Source organism: Myotis lucifugus, unplaced genomic scaffold, assembly GCF_000147115.1.
Source record: "Myotis lucifugus unplaced genomic scaffold, Myoluc2.0 scaffold_21, whole genome shotgun sequence".
Classification (NCBI taxonomy): domain Eukaryota; kingdom Metazoa; phylum Chordata; class Mammalia; order Chiroptera; family Vespertilionidae; genus Myotis; species Myotis lucifugus.
Window position 1 is genome coordinate 4,258,853 of NW_005871069.1, and position 22,297 is coordinate 4,281,149.

General features: G+C 39.2%; 1 protein-coding gene across 1 annotated transcript in view; it reads right to left on the minus strand.

Annotated features, from left to right (window-relative positions):
* The window catches only part of SLC5A7 (solute carrier family 5 member 7), a 33,549-nt gene extending 14,980 nt beyond the window's left edge, over positions 1 to 18,569 (minus strand). Inside the window, exons 1-4 of the mRNA XM_006085722.3 lie at positions 18,389 to 18,569; positions 13,048 to 13,161; positions 12,153 to 12,308; positions 909 to 1,057 (exon numbers count right to left, since the gene is read on the minus strand). Coding sequence (XP_006085784.1) covers positions 909 to 1,057; positions 12,153 to 12,308; positions 13,048 to 13,161; positions 18,389 to 18,566 — 597 coding nt within the window. The 5' untranslated portion in view covers positions 18,567 to 18,569. The remainder of the gene's footprint in view (positions 1 to 908; positions 1,058 to 12,152; positions 12,309 to 13,047; positions 13,162 to 18,388) is intronic.
* Positions 18,570 to 22,297: the final 3,728 nt, after the last annotated feature.

Sequence of the window (22,297 nt, forward strand, 5' to 3'; positions counted from 1 at the left end):
GGACTGAACCTGCAACCCAGATAGCTGCCCTGGACCTGGAATTGAACCAGCAACCCTTTGGTGCATGGGCTGACACTCTAACTACTGAACCACCCAAGCCAAGGCACAATGGTCACATTTTAAGATTTTAGTTTGCAAAGGCTGAACATTGACTAAAATGTGTTCATAACAAACAAAAGTGCTTTTAATGTAATACTAATAATATTCATATCTCATAATTATATAGTAATTTTTATTTAATAAAGCACAAATATATCACTTAATTTAACCTAGGATGTATATGCAATACATAATAAATATTTTTAGTGCCTTACATAATAATTAAACCTTTTCTTCATTTTTAGACCACAAATAGTGATGATTAATATTGAAACCCACAGTATTCCCAAGGGGAGAATTTCTATGCCCTATGAGGAGTTTATAGATTAACTGACACTAATATAAGGGGAGGATAAGAGACTCATACAGGTTAGCACCAAGGTTTAAATTTTCAGGTTGAGGAAAGTGTGTTGCCTTCAAACTTAAAGGAAGATCACACATAAGCTTCCATCAGATGTAGACTTGAAGGAAAGGAAGACTTTGACCTTTCTAAAAAGTAAACTGAGGGCACACTTTTCTGGCAAAATCTAACAAAACAACTAGATTTTTCCATTTAATTAAATTATAAAGAGACAACATTTAATGGTAAGTGATTTACTATGTATTACTCAAGATGAAACATAACATTTCTATTAGATTTTGCTGAGTTAGTATAAAATTCCACATTTTATTTTACAAAAGAAAAAGAAGGAAGGAAGGTAGGAAAGAAAAGAAAGAAATAAGGGAAGAAGGGAGGGAGGAAGGAAGGGAGGGAGGGAATAAGTCGAGGGGGAGAGAGAGAAAGAATATCTGCGAATGACCCCACTTACCAGTCCTATGAAAATACAAAAGAGCTGTACGACGTCTGTGTAGGCCACAGAATAGAGACCACCCACCAGGGTGTACAGAATGGCAATGAGTGCAGACACAATGACAGAAGCATGGACATCGACGTCAATAATCACACTGATAGTGGCTCCTGGAAGAACACAAACAAGAGAAGGCTCTAATCAAGGAACTAAAGTAAATTCAGATTTTTGTCTAAAAATATATTGAATGTTCAGTGTCAGCAGCAGATGTTTTTCCCAGTGTCATATGAAATGTGAAAGCTAAAGTTAGTTTTCATATTGGAAAATTTAAATCTCAGTAAATTGATTATGCATGTCCTATATAATGAAGAGGTAATATGCAAATTGACTCTCATTCCTTCACTCGGCACAAGATGGCTGCACCCACAGCAGAGGCAGTGTTCCCGTAATGAGCCGTAATGAGCGATCAGCAGGGACCTGAGGCTGCGTGGTGCCAGGCCAGGGTGGGGGACCTGAGGCTGCACCCCCTGACCCGGTGGGGCTTGATGAGGGACCTCAGGCTGTGCCCCCCACCCAGCAGGGCTTGATGGGGGACCTGAGACTGCGCCCCTCACCTGGTAGGGCTTAACAGGGGCCCTGAGGCTGCACCCCCCACCTAGCAGGGCTTGATGGGGGACCTGAGGCTGTGCCCCCCGCCTGGCGAAGCTTGACAGGGGTGGGGCCAGCCGGGTCTGAATCTCATCCAATGGGGGTGGGGCCAGCTGGGTCTAGGTCTCGCCCGATTTCGAGGTGCACACGGGTGGGCGGGGAATTGACTCTGGGTCCCATGGCATGCCCCAGACTCTGACAGGAGGAAGGTTTTCATATGCATTTTACTAATTTTCTTTCATCTCTGGTACTTCTATTATAGAGAAAAGGCAAATAGCAATATTAACATATTTCCTCTAATTAATTTCCTTTTAATGTGCATGAATTTCGTGTACCGGGCCACTAGTATATATAATATATATATTAGAGGCCCAATGCATGAAATTCATACTAGAGTAGGCCTTCCTTCCCCCGGCTGCTGGCACCAGCTTCCCTCTGGCGCCCGGGACCCAGGCTTTCCTCTGGCTACCAGCAGGCACCCCAGACCAGGCTTCATCCAGAAGGATGTCCAGTCTAATTTGCATACTACACTTTTATTATTATAGATATATATGTATATAGATATAGATATATTTTAAAATTCTTTCTAATTTAGAAATTGGTGCTTTACTAACTTATTTATGTGAGGGCACCTGAAATTCATAATATAATTTCAGAATCCCATGAGCTATTTTAAATTTAATTCTACCATAAAAACTTACATTAATTCCACCAACTGTTGGAAACTCCAACTTAATATTAAATATATGCAATATTTGTACTCTCACCTATGAGAAAACAACCCTTTATGATAAGCATAATGACTGACTTATACATATTACAATTAATATTCACCCTCTGTTTTGTATTAACTCTGACCCCTGCTAGCTTTTATTACATAGCAGATGGTATAAGATACCAAGCTTTGAGACAAATTTCTAGGCAAAATAAATAAATAAATAAAATTGGCAAATTGCATCTATTATCATTTTTCTCTTTCAGCTTTGTTAAAGTTCTATCTTATTTTATCTTATTTTATTGGTGGAGCATTCCTGTCCTGTTCCTGGGACAACAATGCATTGAAGAACCCTAGATTTCAACATCACAGTTTTAAGTAATATTCACCATCAAAATGTTAACCTACCTTAGAAATCAAGTGTATGTTTTTCTTACTTTATGACTTTGTTTATTGTGTTTGTTTGTGTCTATATTTCCATTCAGGATATTATGATGTGGACAGTTGGACTACCTTGGACTGCCAGATCTGGATTTATTGTTTTACAGAACTTTTACCCATTGTTCTCAAAAGTTGTAGTTTATATTCATATTATTAAATACAGCAATAATAGCAATGCTAACATACATACAACAAACCTGTGATTTTAATTGTTATCTTATATTCTTTTATCTCTCTTCAATTGTAAGCTAATAGTGTATGCAACCCACCAGAGATAAAAATCCAGTACCTCAAAGAGAAATATAAAAGATTTTGATCTAGCATAAAACAAAATATTTTTCAAACAAAATTTTCTTAGTGCTTTGGCTTTGGTAACAAAATTAAATTTCTTTCCTAAGTAAAAACCAATTAATAAAAGGAAAAGCCTGGCAAGGAATTGAAGAATGATGACGAGATTAATCATATATATAAAACCCTAATATGCAAATAGACCAAACGGCAGAACAATTGAACAACTGAACAACCAGTCACTATGATGTGTACTGACCACCAGGGGGTGCATGCGGAACATAGTGGGCATCAGCAGCAGGCGGCAGTGCATGGAACATGGTGGCATCAGCCATGGCGGTATGTGGAGCAGGTGAGCAGGGGCGCCAGACCAAGGCAGGGCACTGGTCACTGTCATCGGGGATAGCCTCTGGTGGTTACTGAAAATCCTTTGCTCCCATCCACCGAGGTCCCGCACAGTGCTCACACCTGCTGCTGGCGCCCAGCACAAGCCCCAATCGCTCCGCGCTGTCAGCAGGTGCGAGCAGCAGCTGCTGGCCCTGATTGCCCCTCCCCCTGCTCCTGAGGGGTGATTGGGGCTGGCAGCCGCCACTCAGACCCACTGCTGGTGCCAGCCCCGCTTGCACCTGCAGCCAGTGCCAGAGCTGCCTCTCACACCTGCTGCTGGTTCCTGGCACCAGTCCCGATCACTGGGCGCTGTCAGCAGGTGCGAGCAGTGGCTGCTGGCCCCGATTGCTCCTGAGTGCTTCTCCACCTCCCCCTGCTCCTGAGGAGCGATCGGGGCAGCAGCTGCTGCTTGCACCTGCTGCTGGCACCAGTCCCAATCGCTCTGCACCATCAGTGGGTGTGAGCAGGGCCAGAGCCATCAGAGTGTGGTAGGGGCAGCAGCAGCAGCAGGAGCAGGGCTGCCGGCAGACAGGGGACCAGGGGCCGTGGTGGGAAGGGCCAGGCAGGGGCATGGAGGATGGGCCGAGCCCCACCCCTGTGCCCACCACAGCCTCGCGGCCCAGAGTTCCTTTCAAGGTGCAAGAATTCATGCACTGTGCCCTTCGTTATTTATAAGTGACTTGGAATAATTGTCTTATTTTTTGTATAGATATTAAACAAATTATTTTTTCTCAAATTATTTACTTCATGTTGAAACTTTAATTGTAACTCTTGGCCATTTTTGTTTTGATCTAGTTCTCTATTTTAATAACAACATTTTAAAAGTTATAGTCCATGAATTATAGTGTAATTATTACCCTACCTCTTTTCAATGCTGTCTGTATGTTATAAAAGTAAGATCACTGAACTAGAATCAGAAAGATTTGGGCTACTGGTAGATGCTGCCATCTGGTTTTAACTCAGTGGTTGTTAAGAAGTCACCTATGCTTCCATCATTATTAATATTGGGATGAATTTTTCTCTAAAATATTTTCTGAATATTTTCATCATTTGCAGTGAGTAAAATCACTGTGAAATATTAGTTTGTTTGCCAATGCAGCCATAAAAATAAATATACTGTAACTAAAGTTATAAAAATTCACTGAATTTGAATGGTCAAAAATGTAAATACTATACCTTTCTTTAAAAAGTTATAAGGATGTTGTCCAATTATACCAAGAAGATAGTTTAAGATTCTCCTAAGTTTCAGTGGTGAACTATGTACATTCATGATAAGGTGGTAATAGATCTTATGTTTGTCTATTCTTAAGTATTTTAACTTGTTTATAATAAATATTAACTTTAAATCATTTCCAACTATTATTTTTGAAGAAAATCCAGGTGTTAATTTAAAATTAGACATACATTCTCTTTATCAGATCATATATTTCCAACAATAGCAGTAATGTTTTCATATACACTGTTCATTGTGTATATGTACAGTGAGAGAGACAATACATACTTTACATGTATATTGACATATACACATAGAAGTAGATACACACATATATACAAAAATAACTAACTGCAATAAAGTTTAGTGTTTAGCTGTTGTTTTATATTTCCAAAATACTTTAGAAATATTAACTTATTAATTATATTACTCCTTAATTGTTCTGTTATTTAATGAGAATAAATATTTTGTGTTCTGTCACATATTCAGCCCACTCTTTTTTGATATTTCAGCAGGCAGTTGTCTTAAAACCAAAATTTTCTGGTGTTGAAAACAGTGACAAACAAACTATTGCTTCCTAGTAATGAGAGCAAGGTAGCAAAGGAGGTGCATTTTCACACATTTTAATTAGAATGTAAGTGCAGTGGTAGTTGTGGAGTATTATTATCCAGTACCAGGAAAGTCCAACATTTTTCACTTAGTTATTATAGTATTTTATAACTATCAAATTCTCTTCTTTTTTATATCAAGTCATTCCTTTAAGTTGGAAACCAAGAAAATAAGATTATACAGGAGTTTGAGAGAGAAAGGAGTAAAAGGTAGTATAAACTAATATCTGATATTATAGTGGCCAGGTCTGATGATAATGCTGAAACCAGAAGACAAATTGGTCTAGAACGTATAACATAGAAAGAAATTTATCTTATCTTACTTTTGTTTTGACCACTGAAAGTCCAGCTGTAGACTTCTTCTCTTTATTTCCATTTGTAAGAAGAGATGGAGAGTAACACAACAAATGCCTGGATATCAAACACTGATATAGCTCACTGAGGAAAATAGTGGAACTTCCAACTCTATTGATCTTCAGAAAGGACCCCAGTACTTAGTAGAATGGCTTATATTTACCCTTGATCAAAAGGTAGGGTATTGACTTTGAAGATTCTCCATGATTCCACTGAAATATTTTGCTTTTTAAAGGTTATAAGTGGGCCGAGAATCCAAGGGCCAAGGGCAAGCTGTCCTTAGCAATAATTAATCTTGGTAGTAAGTTAGGCCCTGAAGAGCCAAAGTTCATTTTACAGATCCCTAAAAATGTATACAATCCAATACTTTGCAATGTTAAGGGATCACATTGAGAAAGGATGTTACATTCTTTTTATTTTTCTCTTTAGAAGAAAGTAGCAGAGCTAGGGGATTTTAAGATGGTAGCAGAATAGGTAGTAGAAGCTATAATCACCTCCTCCCATGACCAAACGGGAATTACAACTAAATTAAAGAACAATCATTCCAAATAACCAACTGAAGACTAGCTGAATAGGAGTTTTATAAACAAGGATTTGCAGAGGAAGCTCTATTGAGATTGGTAGGAAGGGCAGAGAAACTAGAAGAGCTGTCCCCACTCCCATGGGCAGCAGCTAAGGTTCTGGGGAGATATCTCAGCTACAAGGGAATCCCTGTAAGAAGCATGACATCTAAACCCAAAGCTTGGCTCCAAATCCCAGAGCACTGAGCCAGGAAGAAGCCCACAAGTAATATCTGTAATATCCGGCTGTGAAAAGCAGTAGGGTTGCTATCTGACAGGAAGAGACAGAGTCCGCTGGATACACAGACATACTCTAAAAGGGCCAATGCACATGCATCATCCCTTATACCAAAAGGTTGCAGGTTCAATTCCCAGTCAGGGTACATACTCATGTTTCAGGTTTGACCTCTGGTAGGGGTGTGCACAGGAGGCAACTGATTGATGTATTTCTCTCTCTCTCTCCCTCTCCCTTCCTCTCTCTCTAAAACCAATTAAATAAAAAGGGCCAATGCACAAAATTTCATTCACAGCCACTCACCCTGGGTTCTGGCAGAGGGAGAGTGGAACAGACTAGAGTAGTGTAAGGAGAGCCTGGGGTTTTAGGCTTTGGGGAGGGAGCTGTGGGGACAGCCATCAGGGTCTCTAAGCTGAGTCATTCTCCAATTCAGCAGTCTCCATCATTCTTGTGTGGAGCACTCCCTTCCATATGGCATCAGCCTGGGAGAAAGCTATTGCCCCACACTCTGGACTCTCTTTTGCCCCACCCTGAGAACCTTAGACCCTTCTGAGGATTCAGCTTCCTTGGCCATGGTTTAGAGGTTTGGGAAGACTCAGGGGGTGTCAGGGACTGAGTTGTCTGGGTTTAGGGTGGGGCTATTTTCTCCACTTTCCTGTGAACCTGATTTCCCCCTCATGAGAAATCCAATAAAAACACTCTCCCGATTTCTGGCAGACCCATCCTCTGGGCTCCAGAGGCTCCATCCATCCAACTCATAATAGCTCTGCCATTTCTAGGTTGGGGAAAAATCCAGGAAAGACTGAATACTGTGGTCTGGGGCAGGTATCACACCTACCATTTCTCTGAAGCTTGACTGGCACTTCCCCAATGGGAGATCCACTAGACCAGTGGTCGGCAAACTGAGGCTCGTGAGCCACATGCGGCTCTTTGGCCCCTTGAGTGTGGCTCTTCCTAAGCCTTAGAAGTACCCTAATTAAGTTAATAACAATGTACCTACCTATATAGTTTAAGTTTAAAAAATTTGGCTCTCAAATTTCAATCGTTGTACTGTTGATATTTGGCTCTGTTGACTAATGAGTTTGCCGACCACTGCACTAGACCTTCTCCCCACTCTACAAGAGGTTCTTTCAGTGACTGAACTTAACAGGCAGCTGGTAGGCAGAAGCAGCAGAAGGCAGATCTCATCGGGGTGCCTTGGGACTTTTGTTGTCATTTCCCTGAACTGGATGTTGGTACAAGCTGGCTTTGGTGCTTATCTTGGTCCTTCCTGCATGCACACAAGCCCAGCAGATGCAGCCACAATTATGGGTCACTTGTAGCTCCAAGCAGGCTACCAAGAGCCAGGCACAGACTGATATTGTCCTGCTTGAGTCCATCCCAAGCGGCCCAGAAGCAACACACACAGCTACCAGCTTTAGACAACATCAGAGCAAGACCCAGTAAACTTCACAATATCCAAAGGGCAATCTCAGCGGGCACTAAACCCTGCTGAGGCAAATTCTGCTTCATGCAGTCAGCACCTGCACAGCAGCTCACATGCTATGGTTGGTGTTGAGCCTCACAGTCAGTCACCCTAAGATTCAATCACATTCACAAACAGGGCAATAGCAATCAAGACTCAAGTAAACAGGAGGGACCATATAACCAACACAAGTGACATTTCTAGAGCACCCAGCTCAAGTGATCAAGGAGACTGCACCAGTGGGATACATAGGACACCTACTATATAAGGTCACCCCACAAAAAACTGGGAGTCATATCAGATCTATCTAATATATAGAAACTAATATAAAGAGGCAGCCAAATTGGGGAGACAAATAAACAGGCCCCAAATGAAAGGACAGGAGAACACCCCAAAAAAGAGCCAAATCATTTGGAGGCAAGAAATGTATCAAGTAAATAGTTAAAATTAATGGTTATTAGAATGTTCAATGAATTTAGTGAGAACTACACAGCATGAAATGGGGCATAGAAACCATGAAAAGGAACCAGTCAAAAATGAAGAATACCATATCTGATATCAAGAATACACTGGAACCCTGGCTGGTGTTGCTCAGTTGGTTGAGTGTCATCCCATGAGCCAAAATATAGCTGTTTCAATTCCTGGTCAGGATACGTGCATGGGTTGTATGCTTGTTCCAAGTGGGGTGTGTGCAGGAGGTAGCAAATTGATATTTCTCTCTCCCTCACTGATATTCCTTTCACTCTCCCTCTCCCTTATTCCTCTCTAAAATCAATAAAAAACATTTAAAAAAGAATACACTGGAAGAAATAAAAAGTAGGTTGGATGAAGCAAAGAATCAAATCAGGAATTTGGAAAACAAAGTAGAAAAAAAACCACAAAATCAGAACAGAAAAATATTAGGAAGAGTGAGGATATTTAAGGGAACTTTGGGACAACATAAAGCATGACAACATTCTCATTATAGAGGTTCCATAAGGAGAGAGCAAGAGCAAGGGATAGAGAATGTATTTGAAGAAATAACGACCAAAAACTTTCCTAACCTAGTGAAGAAAAAAGACACACAAGTGCAGGAAGCACAGAGAGTACCAAACAAGATGAACCCAAAAAGACCCATACCAAGACACATCATAATTAAAATGGCAAATATTGAAGACAAATACAGAATCATAACAGCAGCAAGAGAAAAGCAGTAATGGGAGCTCCTACAACAGAGCTCCATAAGACTGTCAGCTGATTTCTCAACACAAATACTTCAGGCCAGAAGGAAAGGCATGTAATATTCAAAGTGATAAAAAGCAAGGACCTACAACCAAGGCTATTTTACCCAGCAAGGCTATCACTTAAAATTAAAGAACACAGAAAATATAAAACTAGACACCAATCCCAAGGAAAAACAAAACCCTGAAAAATACACAAACACATCAAGGCTAAATAACGTTATTAAACAATGAATGGGTTAACAATTAGATCAAGGAAGAAATCAAAAAATACTTTTAAGTATATGAAAACGAGAACACAGCAACCCAAAATATATGGGACACAGGGAAAGTAGTCCTAAGAGGGAAATTCATAGCATTACAGACCTACCTCAAGAAACAAGAAAAATCTCAAGAAAACAACAACAAAACTAACTTCACACTTAAAGAAATTTATAAAAGAACAACAAACAAAGTCAAAAGTGAGTAAATATCAGAACAGAAATAAGTGAAATAGAGTAAAACACACACACACACACACACACACACACACACACACAAATAACCCCAATGAAACCAAGAGTTAGTTTCTTTGAAAATATAAAGAAGATTGACAAAACTTTAAGCAGACTCATCAAGAAAAAAAGACAGAGTAGAAATAACAACTGACACCAAAGAAATACAAAGGGTTGTAAGAAAATATGAACAACTATACGCTAACAATGTGGATGAAATAGACAAAAATCCTAGAAACATACAATCTTTCAAAACAGAATCAGGAAGAATCAGAGAATCTGAATTGGCAGATCACAATTAGTGAAATTGAAGCAGTAAAAAAGCAAGCAAACAAAAACAACAACAAAAAAAAACTTGCAACTAACAAAAGTCTTGGGCTGGATGGCTTCACAGGTTAATTTTACTGAACATTCAGAGAAGAACTAACACCTATGTTTCTCAAACTATTCCAAAATTTTAAGAGAAGGAAAAATTCCCAAGTTCATTTTATGAGACCAGCATTATCCTAATTCTAAAACTAGATAAAGACACTACAAAGAAAGAAAATTATAGGCCAATATCCCTGATGAACATAGATGCTAAAATCCTCAATAAAATATTAGCAAACCCAATCCAGCAACACATTAAAAAGGTTGTACAACATGAACAAGTGAGCCTTATTTCAGGGATGCAAGGTTGGTACAATATCCACAAATTAATAAATGTGATACAGCTCATAAATAAAATGAAGGATAAAAATCATTTGATTACATCAACAGATGCAGAAAAAACATTTGATAAAATCCAGCATCCGTTTATGATAAAAACTCTTGGCAAAGCGGGAATAGAGGGAACATACCTCAACATAATAAAGGCCATATATGACAAACCCATTTGCCAATACTTCTAATAAGGAGTTAGTATCCAAAATTTTTAAGTAACTTATAAAACTCAACACCAAAATACAATCTAATTAAGAAATTAGGCAAAGGATCTGAATAGACACTTCTTCAGAGGACATAAATATGGTCAATAGACATATGAAAAAATGTCCATCTTCATTAATCATCAGAGAAATGCAAATTAAAACCACAATGTGATATTACCTCACACTTTTCAGAATGGCTATCATGAATAAATCAACAAACAAGAATTATTGACAAGGATGTGAATAAAGAGAAACCGTGCACTCTTGGTGGGAATGCAGATTAATGCAGCCACTGTGGAAAGCAGGATGGAGTTACCTCAAAAAATTATAAATGGAACTGCCTTATTACCCAGTTATTCAGCTTCTTGGAATATATCTAAAGAAACCTGAAACACTAATTCAAAACAATATATGAATGCCCATGTTCATTGCAGTGTTACTTATAATAGCTAAGATTTGGAAGCAGTCTAAGTGCCCATCAGTAGATGACTGTATAAAAATGTGGTACATTTACACAATGAAATGCTACTAACTCAACTGTAAATAAGAAAATGTTACCTTTTCTGACAGCATGGATGGACCTGGAGGGTTTTATGCTAAGTGAAATAAGCCAGTCAGAGAAAGACAAGTACCATATGATTTTACTTATATGTGAAATCTAATGAACAAAATAAACTAGCAAAAAAAGTAGAGACAGACTCATGGATATAGAGAATGTACTGACAGATGTTAGAATGGAAGAGGTTTGGGGTAGATGAGAAGAGTGAAGGGATTAAGCAAAAGAAAGAAGAAAGACCCATGGACACAGACAACAGTATGTTGATTGCCAGAGGGAAGAGTAGTGGGGGAGTTAGAAGAAGGTAAAGGGAGGATAAATGGTGATGGAAGGAGACAAAATACAGATGATGTTCACAGAATTATATACCTAAAACCTATGTAATTTTAATAACCAATGACACTCCAATAAATTGAATTAAAAAAGAGAAAAGTAGCTAAAGGACAAACCAAATATCTATCTATATCTATCTAACTATCATCTCCATAGATGGTTTATTCATTAATTTGTAATAGGATTACAACTGTTAACAAAACATAAATCCAGCTTTTAAGAAATTTATAATTCTTTTTATGAGATAGAAAATTGAGCATGAAATAAACAGGCCATAATCACACAAAGTGATAAGTCTATTGAAAATAAATTTTTTGTGTGTCTAAGGAAGTCCATAGGAAAAGCATTCAGCAAGTTTAGGATGGCTTATCTGAGGAAGTGGCATCTCTGAGAAGATCTGGACACTTTTTGGTTGGTGAGGCAGATGTGAGAAAGGAAAGAGAAGAGAGGAGTCCAAGGCAGAGGGCACCTGGACTTGCACAGTGTCAGAGGCAAGAGAGGACTGTAGTTATGAAAGAAGAAAGGAGAGGGGAATGATGAGAGGAGAAAGTCAGAGGCTAAGTCATATAAAGCTTATGGACTTGGTTACAAAGTTTTGTGTGTGTGTTTTTTTTGTTTGTTTTGCAGGAAAGGGATATAGTCACATTTGTATTTTAGAAGGATGAGTCTGTCCACCATGAGGACACTACAGGAGACGATAGAACTGTAAGCAGGGAGATGGTTGCATTAATCCAGGAAGAGGCAGGGGAGGCCTGACCTGTGGCTGAAGAAAGTAAAGTTATGTATCTGATGGTGAATCAACCAGAGAATCCAGTAGAGCAATGTTTCATTTGTTCTTACCTAAGGCGGAGAAGATGGCTGCTGCCCAGAACATTTCTCCCATTAGTGCAGGAATAAATAGGAGGCCGCCCATGCGTTTGCCATAGATCTGCTGAAATGGGTCTAACATGGTCACATAGCCCCTGGATCGCATAGGTTTTGCAAAAAACAGACCACCTAAAAGGAATGAAAAAAGTGTTTATGACAAAATTACTAATTCTTAATGTAATAGTCTTTGCCAACCTTTTATTATGCTACAATTTCTCAAGGGAAATGAATTTTTAAGGACACATAAGTATTAAGGAACCAGTCTAAAATATAAATATAGAACCAAGCAATATTCAGCAACCAAAGGCAAGTTTCTTCATACCTTTATTATTGTATGTATCCAAAAGACAATTGAGTCGTGTATCTGAGGCATATGGATTAGAAAACATGGACCAGCACAGCACCCACTAAAATGCCTTGATGCATCGCTGAGCACAGCAAGTGTTCAGATATTTTGATTAAGCCCAATATTTAATTAAAGTATTTTAGGTGCAAAAATAAGTTAGGAATACTCTGTTACATAATATTCTTGACCTTTTATTAGTGTGATTTACACAAAGAAATTCAGGTACAATTCAAATTGATTCATTTTAAATTATATATCCAGGCTATTTTTGAAAGAAAAAAGAAACATCATTATGTTAAAGAAATCACTGTTCTGATAGCTATAATATCAAGGGATTTTTTTATGTATTCCATAATCAAGAAGTCGAATAATCTAAGCATGTGCTACCAATTTCTGTAGTAGTTAAAGATTCCTGGTAATATTTTCCCACAATAGTTATTTACATTGTTTGACTTATTTCACTTGTTATTTATATTCTTGTTCTTTACTGAGTGGGTCACTGAGGTTTGAACTTTCACTTACCTAAAATCAGACTGAGAGAATATCCAATTGGTGCCTGAGCCCAAGCTAGACCGTAATCTGGTACATACACTGCTTCAGCTGTCCCATTGATGTAACCTCCTCCAACCCAGGTGGCTGAAAGAGAATGAAGAATGAGGGAAAGATACTCTCACACCTGTCACACCCTAGGCCTGCTCAGTCTAGATATTGGCCATTAGCCTCATGTGGCTATTTATTGAGTATATTAAATGTAGTTAGTCTAGCTGAGATGCTCTACGAGTGTAAAATATACATGGATTTCAAAGACTTAATATGTTAAACAATTTTAAAAAGACTTAGTATGAAAAATTAAATGTAAGATATGACAATGATGTTTGTATTGCTTACATTGTAAAATGAAAACATTTACAATATACTGAGTTAAATACATTCTATTATTTACAGTAATTCAACTATTCTTTATGTTTTCTAAAGTGGTTTGTAGAAAATTTAGCATTACATTTGTGACTCTCATTATATTTCTATTGGATGGGGTTGCCCCAGATATTTTCTAAATCCATTTAGTCATCAACACTTTTAAATGATATTATTAGTACACAAAGTTTGAGATAATATGTAATATGGTACACGATTATTTCTATTCTCAATAAAACTACAACTTTCCCCCCAGCCTCCATAACATCAGTCAAATGTCTTTATTTCAAAGTTCTTGTGTTTTACTTGTATTGATCTATTCCTATTGATCGTGACTATTGTCCTCAAGGTGTGTGTGTGTGTGTGTGTGTGTGTATTGTGTGTGTGTGCATGCACATGTGTAGTTGTCGGTGTGTGTACTTTTTGTTAATAGAGTCAGTTTAAATCATAATTAAGTTGTACTTACTACCTTAAATTGTTAAGAGAGTGGGTGGGGAAAGATATGTCACTTACTCCCAGGTGTCCTAAAGTGAGTTTAAGTTACCTTTTCCTACTCTCTTCCCAAGTACCCAACATACACTTAGAACCTAGACTATCATTCAGAAAAATTTACAATGTTGACTGCATATCCATTTTCAATTCTCTGTTCTAATATGGCTCTTCTAGTGAGATATTTGATATTTCATAGAGTATAATAAATATTTTTAGATGTTACTTAATAAAATTTCTGTAGCATAATAGCTGAAGGAGAGGTAAAGGAAGACCCCCTCCCCAATAAAAAGAACCCTTCATTTTGGTTAAACAGTTCTGAAGATGATGTACAAACTGCCATTTTTCTGTGAGACTCCTATATAATAAAGAGGTAATATGCAAATTAACCTTCACACCCTCACAAGATGGCTGCCTATGACCAGGCTGGCAGGGAGGTTAGTGAGGGATGACCAAATGACTGAACAGCAGGCTGTGTGGGGCAACCAGGCTGGCAAGGGTGTAAGGAGAGATGACCAAATGACTGAACAACAGGCTGGTGGGGTGACCAGGCCTGCAGGGGGGTTAGTGAGGGACGACCAAATGACTGAACAGCAGGCTGCGTGAAGTGACCAGGTGGGGGGCCTTGAGGGGTGAACAAGCCGGCGGGAGGGGCAGTTGGGGACAACCAGGCCAGCAGCGGGGGGCAGTTAGGGGGCAACCAGGCTGGCAGGGGGGCAATTAGGGTGATCAGGCCGACATGCAGAGGCAGTGAGGGGTTATCAGGCCTGCAGGAGGGGTCAGATAGGGGCAACCAAGCAGGCAGGCAGGTGAGCTATTAGGAGCCAGTGGTCCAAGATTGTGAGAGGGATCCCAGATTGGAGAGGGTGCAGGCTGAGCTGAGGGGACCCCCACTCCATGCACGAATTTCTTGCACCAGGCCTCTAGTTCAATATAATATTTGATTCTTGCTGAAAAACTAAAGTTAATGAAACACTTAAATTTCTGCAGTTTATATATTTTAAGAGTATTAATAAAATACTTAAAATAATTCCTATGGAGAATTTGTGTAAAATTATGAGGAACATAGGTTGGCAAGAAGCTTACCAGATATGAGACTGAATTCTAAGCTGTATATTACATTTTGACTCTAAAAAATTTTCTAAAATCTCACAGAATGTAAATAAAATTTCAAAAAAAATATATATGAAGCTATAGAAAACAAGCATTTCTCTTGTGTTCACACCCAAATCTATCTAGCTTTTAAAAAAATCCAAATGCAAAACAAAGAAGAGAGAATATTATTTTTAAAGGGTCAACATAAAAAGACCTCCCTGAAAAGTAATTTGAAGTATACTTAAATGGGAAGTTTTTGTACAAAATCCTATAGTGGACAAACACACAGTTGGCAGCCATTGTCGTATTCATAGTAGCTTTTGCATGGGAGTTAATAAATAACCAAAGCTATCATTTGTCTTTTTCATTCGAACCCCTGCTGAAATTTTTAAAAGGGTTCCCTCTCCCAGCCCCACTGAGTATGTAACTAGGACCTGAAAAGAGGAATCCTCTCAGGCATAGGACCCGAGACTACCTTCCATCTTCCTCCTAGCAACTAGAACTGGTAACAGCACCGGCAATGTTTCATTGCACAAACCAAATGGCCTGATGGTCTTATGAGCCCAAAGTTTATTAGTAATCATTTTTCATTGTGTAGGTCTCCTCCCATTATCCAAAAAGAAAACTGGTGCCTGAATAATCACAAACATTATAACATAGAAGTGAAGACATAGTTACTTGTCATAGGTAGAGCCCCTCCATTTTTATCAAGCTAGCACCTTCGAGGACAGAGTTTGCTCTGCATGTTTGTAAATTTCATGTCAGATGCATTTTTATTTTCAATTTTTATTCTTTATCAAAAATATAAAATCAATTAATTTGACAAGGGTTAGATAATATGGTTCATATTTTAAAAGAATTAAGATATTGATCAAGATTCTTTTCAGTTCTGAGAGATTAGAAAATCTTTTAAAACTGAGCTAAACCATGATTCTTTATAGGAAACATTATAATTCAACTTTTCTATACAATTTAACAGACTATAGGTGAAATAAGCCAGTCAGAGAAAGACAAATGCCATATGATTTCACTTATATGTGAAATCTAATGAACAAAATAAACTAACAACAACAACAAAATAGAAACAGACGCATAGAGAACAGACTGATAGCTGCCAGAAGGAAGGAGGTTGGGGGCTGGGTGAAAAGGTGAAAGGATTATGTGATTATGTAAAAAACAAACAAACAAACAAAAAACAACACACACCACCCTCCAAAAATCCTCATAGACACAGACAAGAGTATGGGGGTGGGGTGGAGGGAGGTAGGAGAGGGTAAAGGGGATATTCATGGTGATGGAAGGAGACTTGACTTTGGGTGGTGAACTCATAATACAATATACAGATGATTTATTATAGAATTGTACATGTGAAAGCTATATTATTCTATTAACTGATGTCAAACCAATAAATTCAACAAAAATCAATAAAAACAAAGGAGAAAAAATGAAAAAGATTATTAAGAAAACAGCCTATTAGATTGAAAAAAATTACTGTAAATGATAAAAAACAAATTCTGAAATATCTTTATGGACAAAATAAATAGAATGTTAAACTACAGTAATAAAACATTATAACAATTTATAATAAAAATGCTTTGATATACAACAGCTTATTTATTCTTTCCAACTTTTTTTTAGTGAAATCAACCACCTTTGTTTTATTTTTATTTTCTTCATAATAGGAGAAATCTGAGGGAAATATAATCACAATTTTTTCAATCCTCTTCAAAAGTCAGTGTCAGTTCTGGATCTTTAAGGGGAAGAGGAAATGCTATAATGAAAACTGAAGATGAAGATATAAAGTTGTGTTCACTGTTCATCAATAGGTGGATAATAAGAGAACATAAATAAAAAAATCAATGCCAAAATTTCAGTGAATGCTTTTTATTCTTTGTGATTTTGTATTTATCTAATTTCACATATCAGGCATCATAGAAAATATTTTGTACAATATAATTTGTTCCAGATATGTGTGTATGAAAAAAAAAAGACACAGGATAAAAGTCCTTACAACCGTGTACGTTTATAAAGAAATAAAGAGGAACCAGTGAGAGGGTTAAGTGTGATGAGATCATAAAAAAGGTCCGGGCGTGGCTCCCAAAAGAACTAGGTCTGGCCCTGGATCTGGTCTTTGTTAACCATGTAAATCTGTGTATTCACTTAACCCCAAACCGCTTTCATAGTTCTGAAATATAAAGATAAAGACATTCAGAAAGACCAAATGAAACATACATATACTTGGCCAAGAGTTAACAAAAGAAAATGTGAATATCTGAAAGAAAAACCTATAGTCCACAAATTATTATAGACATTATAGATTTCAGATGGCCAAACAGAGATGTAGCCTTCACAGATCGGTTTGGTAAAGTATTTCCCATAGAGAGCAAATCCTTTTTAAGTAACACTTCAGGGCTGAAAGTGGGCATCATTTGGATATGATTTCCAAAGGCTTATTTTCCCATGAGCACTCAGAGTTGCTGTTAGTATGGGTTATATTGCTGATGTTTAAAAACTAATGAGATTCTAAAAGAAAAGGTATTTTTTAGTAAATATGTGTCCAATAATATTAAAAATACAATTTTAAATTGTTTTTCAGAAAGATTGTCAATGACCAAAAAGAACATAAAAGAGAAATAAGCCACCTCTTAAACAGGATCACCTCTGGGCAAAAGGGGATAGAATATCAGCCCCTCCTGGCACAGAGAAGGTTCAAATGAGAGAGAGCTGCAGGTGGGGGCTGGGGATTCCTGTTAAGACATGCCCTGAATTTTTTCCTTTTGTTTCAAGGTTTTTGGAAATCTTTTCCTTCAGTGCTGTGGATTCCTAACATCTGATTGTCCTCCTGCAAAGAAATTAGTTTATCAAATGGGATAATTAATTTCAAATCAGGGCATCAATTCGGAATTGCGTTGCCCCTGAATTTATTGTTTAAAGCCATCACTAGTTATTGTTTACTGATACTCATCATTTCAGAGAGTGCAAAGTCACAACTTCATACCTATGCTAATGAGCAAGATGAGATGCTGACCTTATCACATTAATTACCAGATACATAACTTGTAAGACTAAAACACTTTTGCACTCTCATCCACCTCTTTGTTTTCCCTGTTCCCACCCACTGAACAGCCCAGACAGCCCAGGTTTGTTTTATTCAGATTCTACATAGTGGTTAACTATAAAATCACTTTGTTCAAATACTACTGAGTTGAACAGTTTTATTTTTGTTTTAAATAAATGTAAAATTATTTTTAAAATACATATGTAATGAACACAAAGGATCCTAAAGACAAAGAGTAACATTTGCTTTGTCATTCTGAGAGGCCAAGGAGGGGCAGGCAGCATGGAGCTGGACATCTGAACCTACCTGTCATGGTGAAGCCGCCCACCAGCAGGCCAATGTCTCGGCCACCAACTATGATGGCCTCCCTGCGCTCCTCTGCGCTGCCACTGTTTTTGGTTTTCCAGGCAGCCCATATTCCAACAGCCAATATTAGAAGGTAGAACAGGATGATAGCTATCAGTCCTTCCACATGGAAAGCCATTTTTATCTAGAGGTCTGGAATCTTCCACAGCTGGCTACTTCATTAGACTTCTGAAGAAAATACAGTAGCACAATATAAACCAGTCATACATACATAGCCAGTCGGAGGTAAATCAACTGGCTTATGAGAAATCCTTTGCCACTTGAAGAAAAAGTACATTGAAATCGCATGTTAAACTAGTAGACACCAACAGGTGCCTATTATATTATTCTATTTAACAATATAGCATTGTTTTGAGCATTCAAGGAAAAAAATGGAAGTGCTTTGTAACAAATGTAATCATAATCATTCTGTGTTTAATAAATTCTTTCAATATAAAATTAATCTTTTCTTGTACCTTAACTCAGTAATTCAGTCAAGAAATCACTTAGAAAGAGCATGCATCTGTTTGCTTTTGAGAACTAACTTACTATTCCATCTAGAATTATTCAGTAAGGTAAGTATATCATAAAAGACTGCTTGAGAATTATAACATATTTGTTCATTCTTCTATCCCTTCCTTTAAACAGTTTCAGGAAATGGTCCAAAAGCAATGTGAGGTGAAGCTATCTTAAGAAAAAATACAAAAGAACTTTAGGAAAATCTATTCCTAAAACACATCAACTCCAATTTTCAACAAGTGCCTGTGGTTCAAGTTTCTGTAGCTACTAACGATGTTATGTGTAACATCTTGATCAACCTTCTTCCCCATCCACTGTCCTTTGTTCCTTTCATCTCGCCCCTCCCCCTCAATGGTATATACAAGAAACCATTTAAAAATTATATCAAGTCCTTAAAAATGTAAGAGTGTCAAAGACATTAAAATCAAGATTCTCAGAAGACAGATGTCAACTTCTAACGTCTTCACTTTTTCTTTGTTTTTCCCCCCTCATGACCATGGCTATTTCACGCACCCATTTCACACAAACACGTTCTGGGGGAAACTGCTATTTGTGCACGCAGGTGGGTAAGAAAGAAAATACAGTAACACACGGTACACCAGCCACACATACTTAGCCAGTATTTTCTTCCTTGGGAGAAGAGCTAGCTTCCCTAGGACTCAGGAGGAAGGAAAAGAAGCCAGCCTAACAGGGAAGTTCTTTCTGGGGCCCCAGCGGGGTGCTCCCCGACCCTGCCGTCCTTCCTGGGCCCCTCTGCCCACCGCTTGCGCGAGCGAGGACCTTGTCGCTTCTCTAACCAGACTTTCTAGCCGCTGGCACCTGAGAACCCTGAGTGCAAGGGAGTGGACGGCCCGCGCATCACCACGAAGAGGCAAAATAGCCGCGTCCTTGGGCTCTGAAAACGCCCTGCTGCGCGCCTACCTGAGTGATCCCCACGCGGAGAAGCGCTGAGCCCCTCTGGCTGCTCCGGGACCGCTGCCCCCAGGAACCGCGGTGGCGGGGTCTGCAAGGGTGCAGTGGAGAGAGAGAGAGAGAGAGAGAGAGAGAGAGAGAGAGAGAGAGAGAGAGAGTATGTGTGTGTGTGTGTGTGTGTGTGTGTGTGTGTGTGTGTGTAAGGGTGAGTGGGAGGGTGTGGCCGGGGGTGCAGGGGTGGGGGCAGGGCCAGGCGCTGGGGTCAGGATGCCCGCGCGGCTCTTCGCCCAGATTCTCCAAGAACCTGGGCGCACGCGGAGTTGACAGGTGTGGGCGCCGGCGGAGGGCGCGTGGCACGGGGCGAGGCAGCGATCATCCCAGTATTGGCAAAAGTCCCCTTTATAAGAGCGGCCGGTGGGGGCGATCGTCAGATCTCAAGATCGGACGTCAGAGGAAAGTGGTGCTGGGGCGGATGCTGGGGCGGGTGCTGGGGACAGTGCCCTCGGGAGCGAGGTGGGTGCCCAGGAAGCCCGGTCTGAAGAACTGGGGCGCAGTCTGGGCTCCAGGCCAGTGCCACAGTGACACCCTGGTCCCTGACAGTTGCAGGGAGAGTCCCACCAATCCCCCTTCTCTCCTCCAGGAAAGAGGGCGGGATTCCCTAGGGTCATTACCAATTCTAACTTCCCTGGACTCTGGTTGGAAGCAGGGAACTGGGAGGGTCTCAGACAATTATATTTTCAGGGAGCAGCTGGAAGTGCAATAGAGAAGAGGGGTCAGTGTTCTTCCCAGACTTTGTCTGTCTGGTGTCTTGAGGCTTCTGTCACTGAGAGCCCAGAGGCATGCATGCTCCTGCTGCCTCCCTGGCCTCAGGGAGCCTGATTGTGGCTTCCCTGGAGATGGGTTCTATCCAGCAGACATTTCCAGAATGTTTCAAAAGTCATTTATCAAGTCCCCTTTCACTTTTAAACAGAATCAAATGAAAGATTCTAGGAGTTGTCCAAAACACATAAAGTTACTACATAAGGCAGGCAAGACAGCTTTCCTTGTAGAGCAACTAGGTTGCTTGCCCACAAAAATTTATTCCAGAACTCCAAAGAATTTTCTATAGAAGTTTAAAATGTCTATCTGTCCACACCTAGATATCTATATTTACGTGCTACCTAGATTATTTAGATATTCATGGATACAGTTACATATCCATAGTATACATAACTATCTATATCATTTCCATAGTTCACCTACCAGTGTATTAAACAATAAAATATAAAAAATCTAAACTGACAGAACAAGTAAGAGTATTTTTTAACTCTTGTCCACCTCTTTCTAAGCAAAATTTCTGATGACCCCCAGTCTTTTTACACTGGATATAGAAATGAACCCTCAAGTTTATATCACTACTCCTTTCCTTTGTTCTTGTAAAAAGAGTAACTTTCCTCCACCATGTGTGAGATAAGGAAGCCTCCAGGAGTTCAGAGAGAACAGACAGGGAGAAGGGCCTGCATGAATAGCTATGTCTTTCTGCTTTTCTGGAAAAGGCTGAGACAGCCTCTCAACATAGTCCTTTTCACATGAAAGTGTTATACATTGAAGCAATTTTGAGTAACGGACTCTGGACTTTGACCACAGGTTTAATTTATGTCTTACCTACCAGAATAGAGTTAAGGTGATAGTGACAAGCAGCTAGTGGTGGCACAGGACTGGCATGGGCTATGGCAGTGTGTGAAATCTGCACAAGGCTTAGGTCAGGAAGCTAGATTCAAGTACAAAGAGGGACAAAAGAGATGGCTTTCCTCACAGAAATACCACCAAAGCTTTTAGGTATATGAATTGGGAATGCAGCCAGGACACGACTCTCTTTGGGGCCCACCTAATCCACTTTAAGAAGCCAGACTTGCCAGACTAGATTCAGTGCCAAATCTAGGAAGATGCAATGACCTTGAAGGTGGCCAAAAAAAGTTCTGACCTGGCAGAGTGCTGTTTTCATGACAAAAGCACCAATTGAAAATAACAACTGCTAATGCACTGAGTCTACTCCTGTAGACATTTCCTCATTTGCCAAGTCTTTTGAGCTCCTGTGTCTGATCTAAGGATGACACTGCAGTGATTTCTGCTCCAGAACGTACCCTCCCAGACACCTACTCTTTTGTTTGCAGTATGTACCTCTGTTTTCAGTCTCCTGAGAATATGTGATCATGCTTGGAGTTAGAGAAATACATGTCAGTTGAAGATCCATTGCAGCTTTGGAGGATAAAAAGCAGTTTTTTTTTTCATTTCCAAATCATTTATTTATTTCAGATACATTTTCTAAGTGGCTTTTATGTTCCAAGCACTGTCCTAAGAACTAAGAAACATGTTGAAAATTATATAGACACCCTGCCCTTAAGCAATTGATCTTTTATGAAAGGAAAGAAGGAAAAAGTAAACAAAAGCTCTACTTCA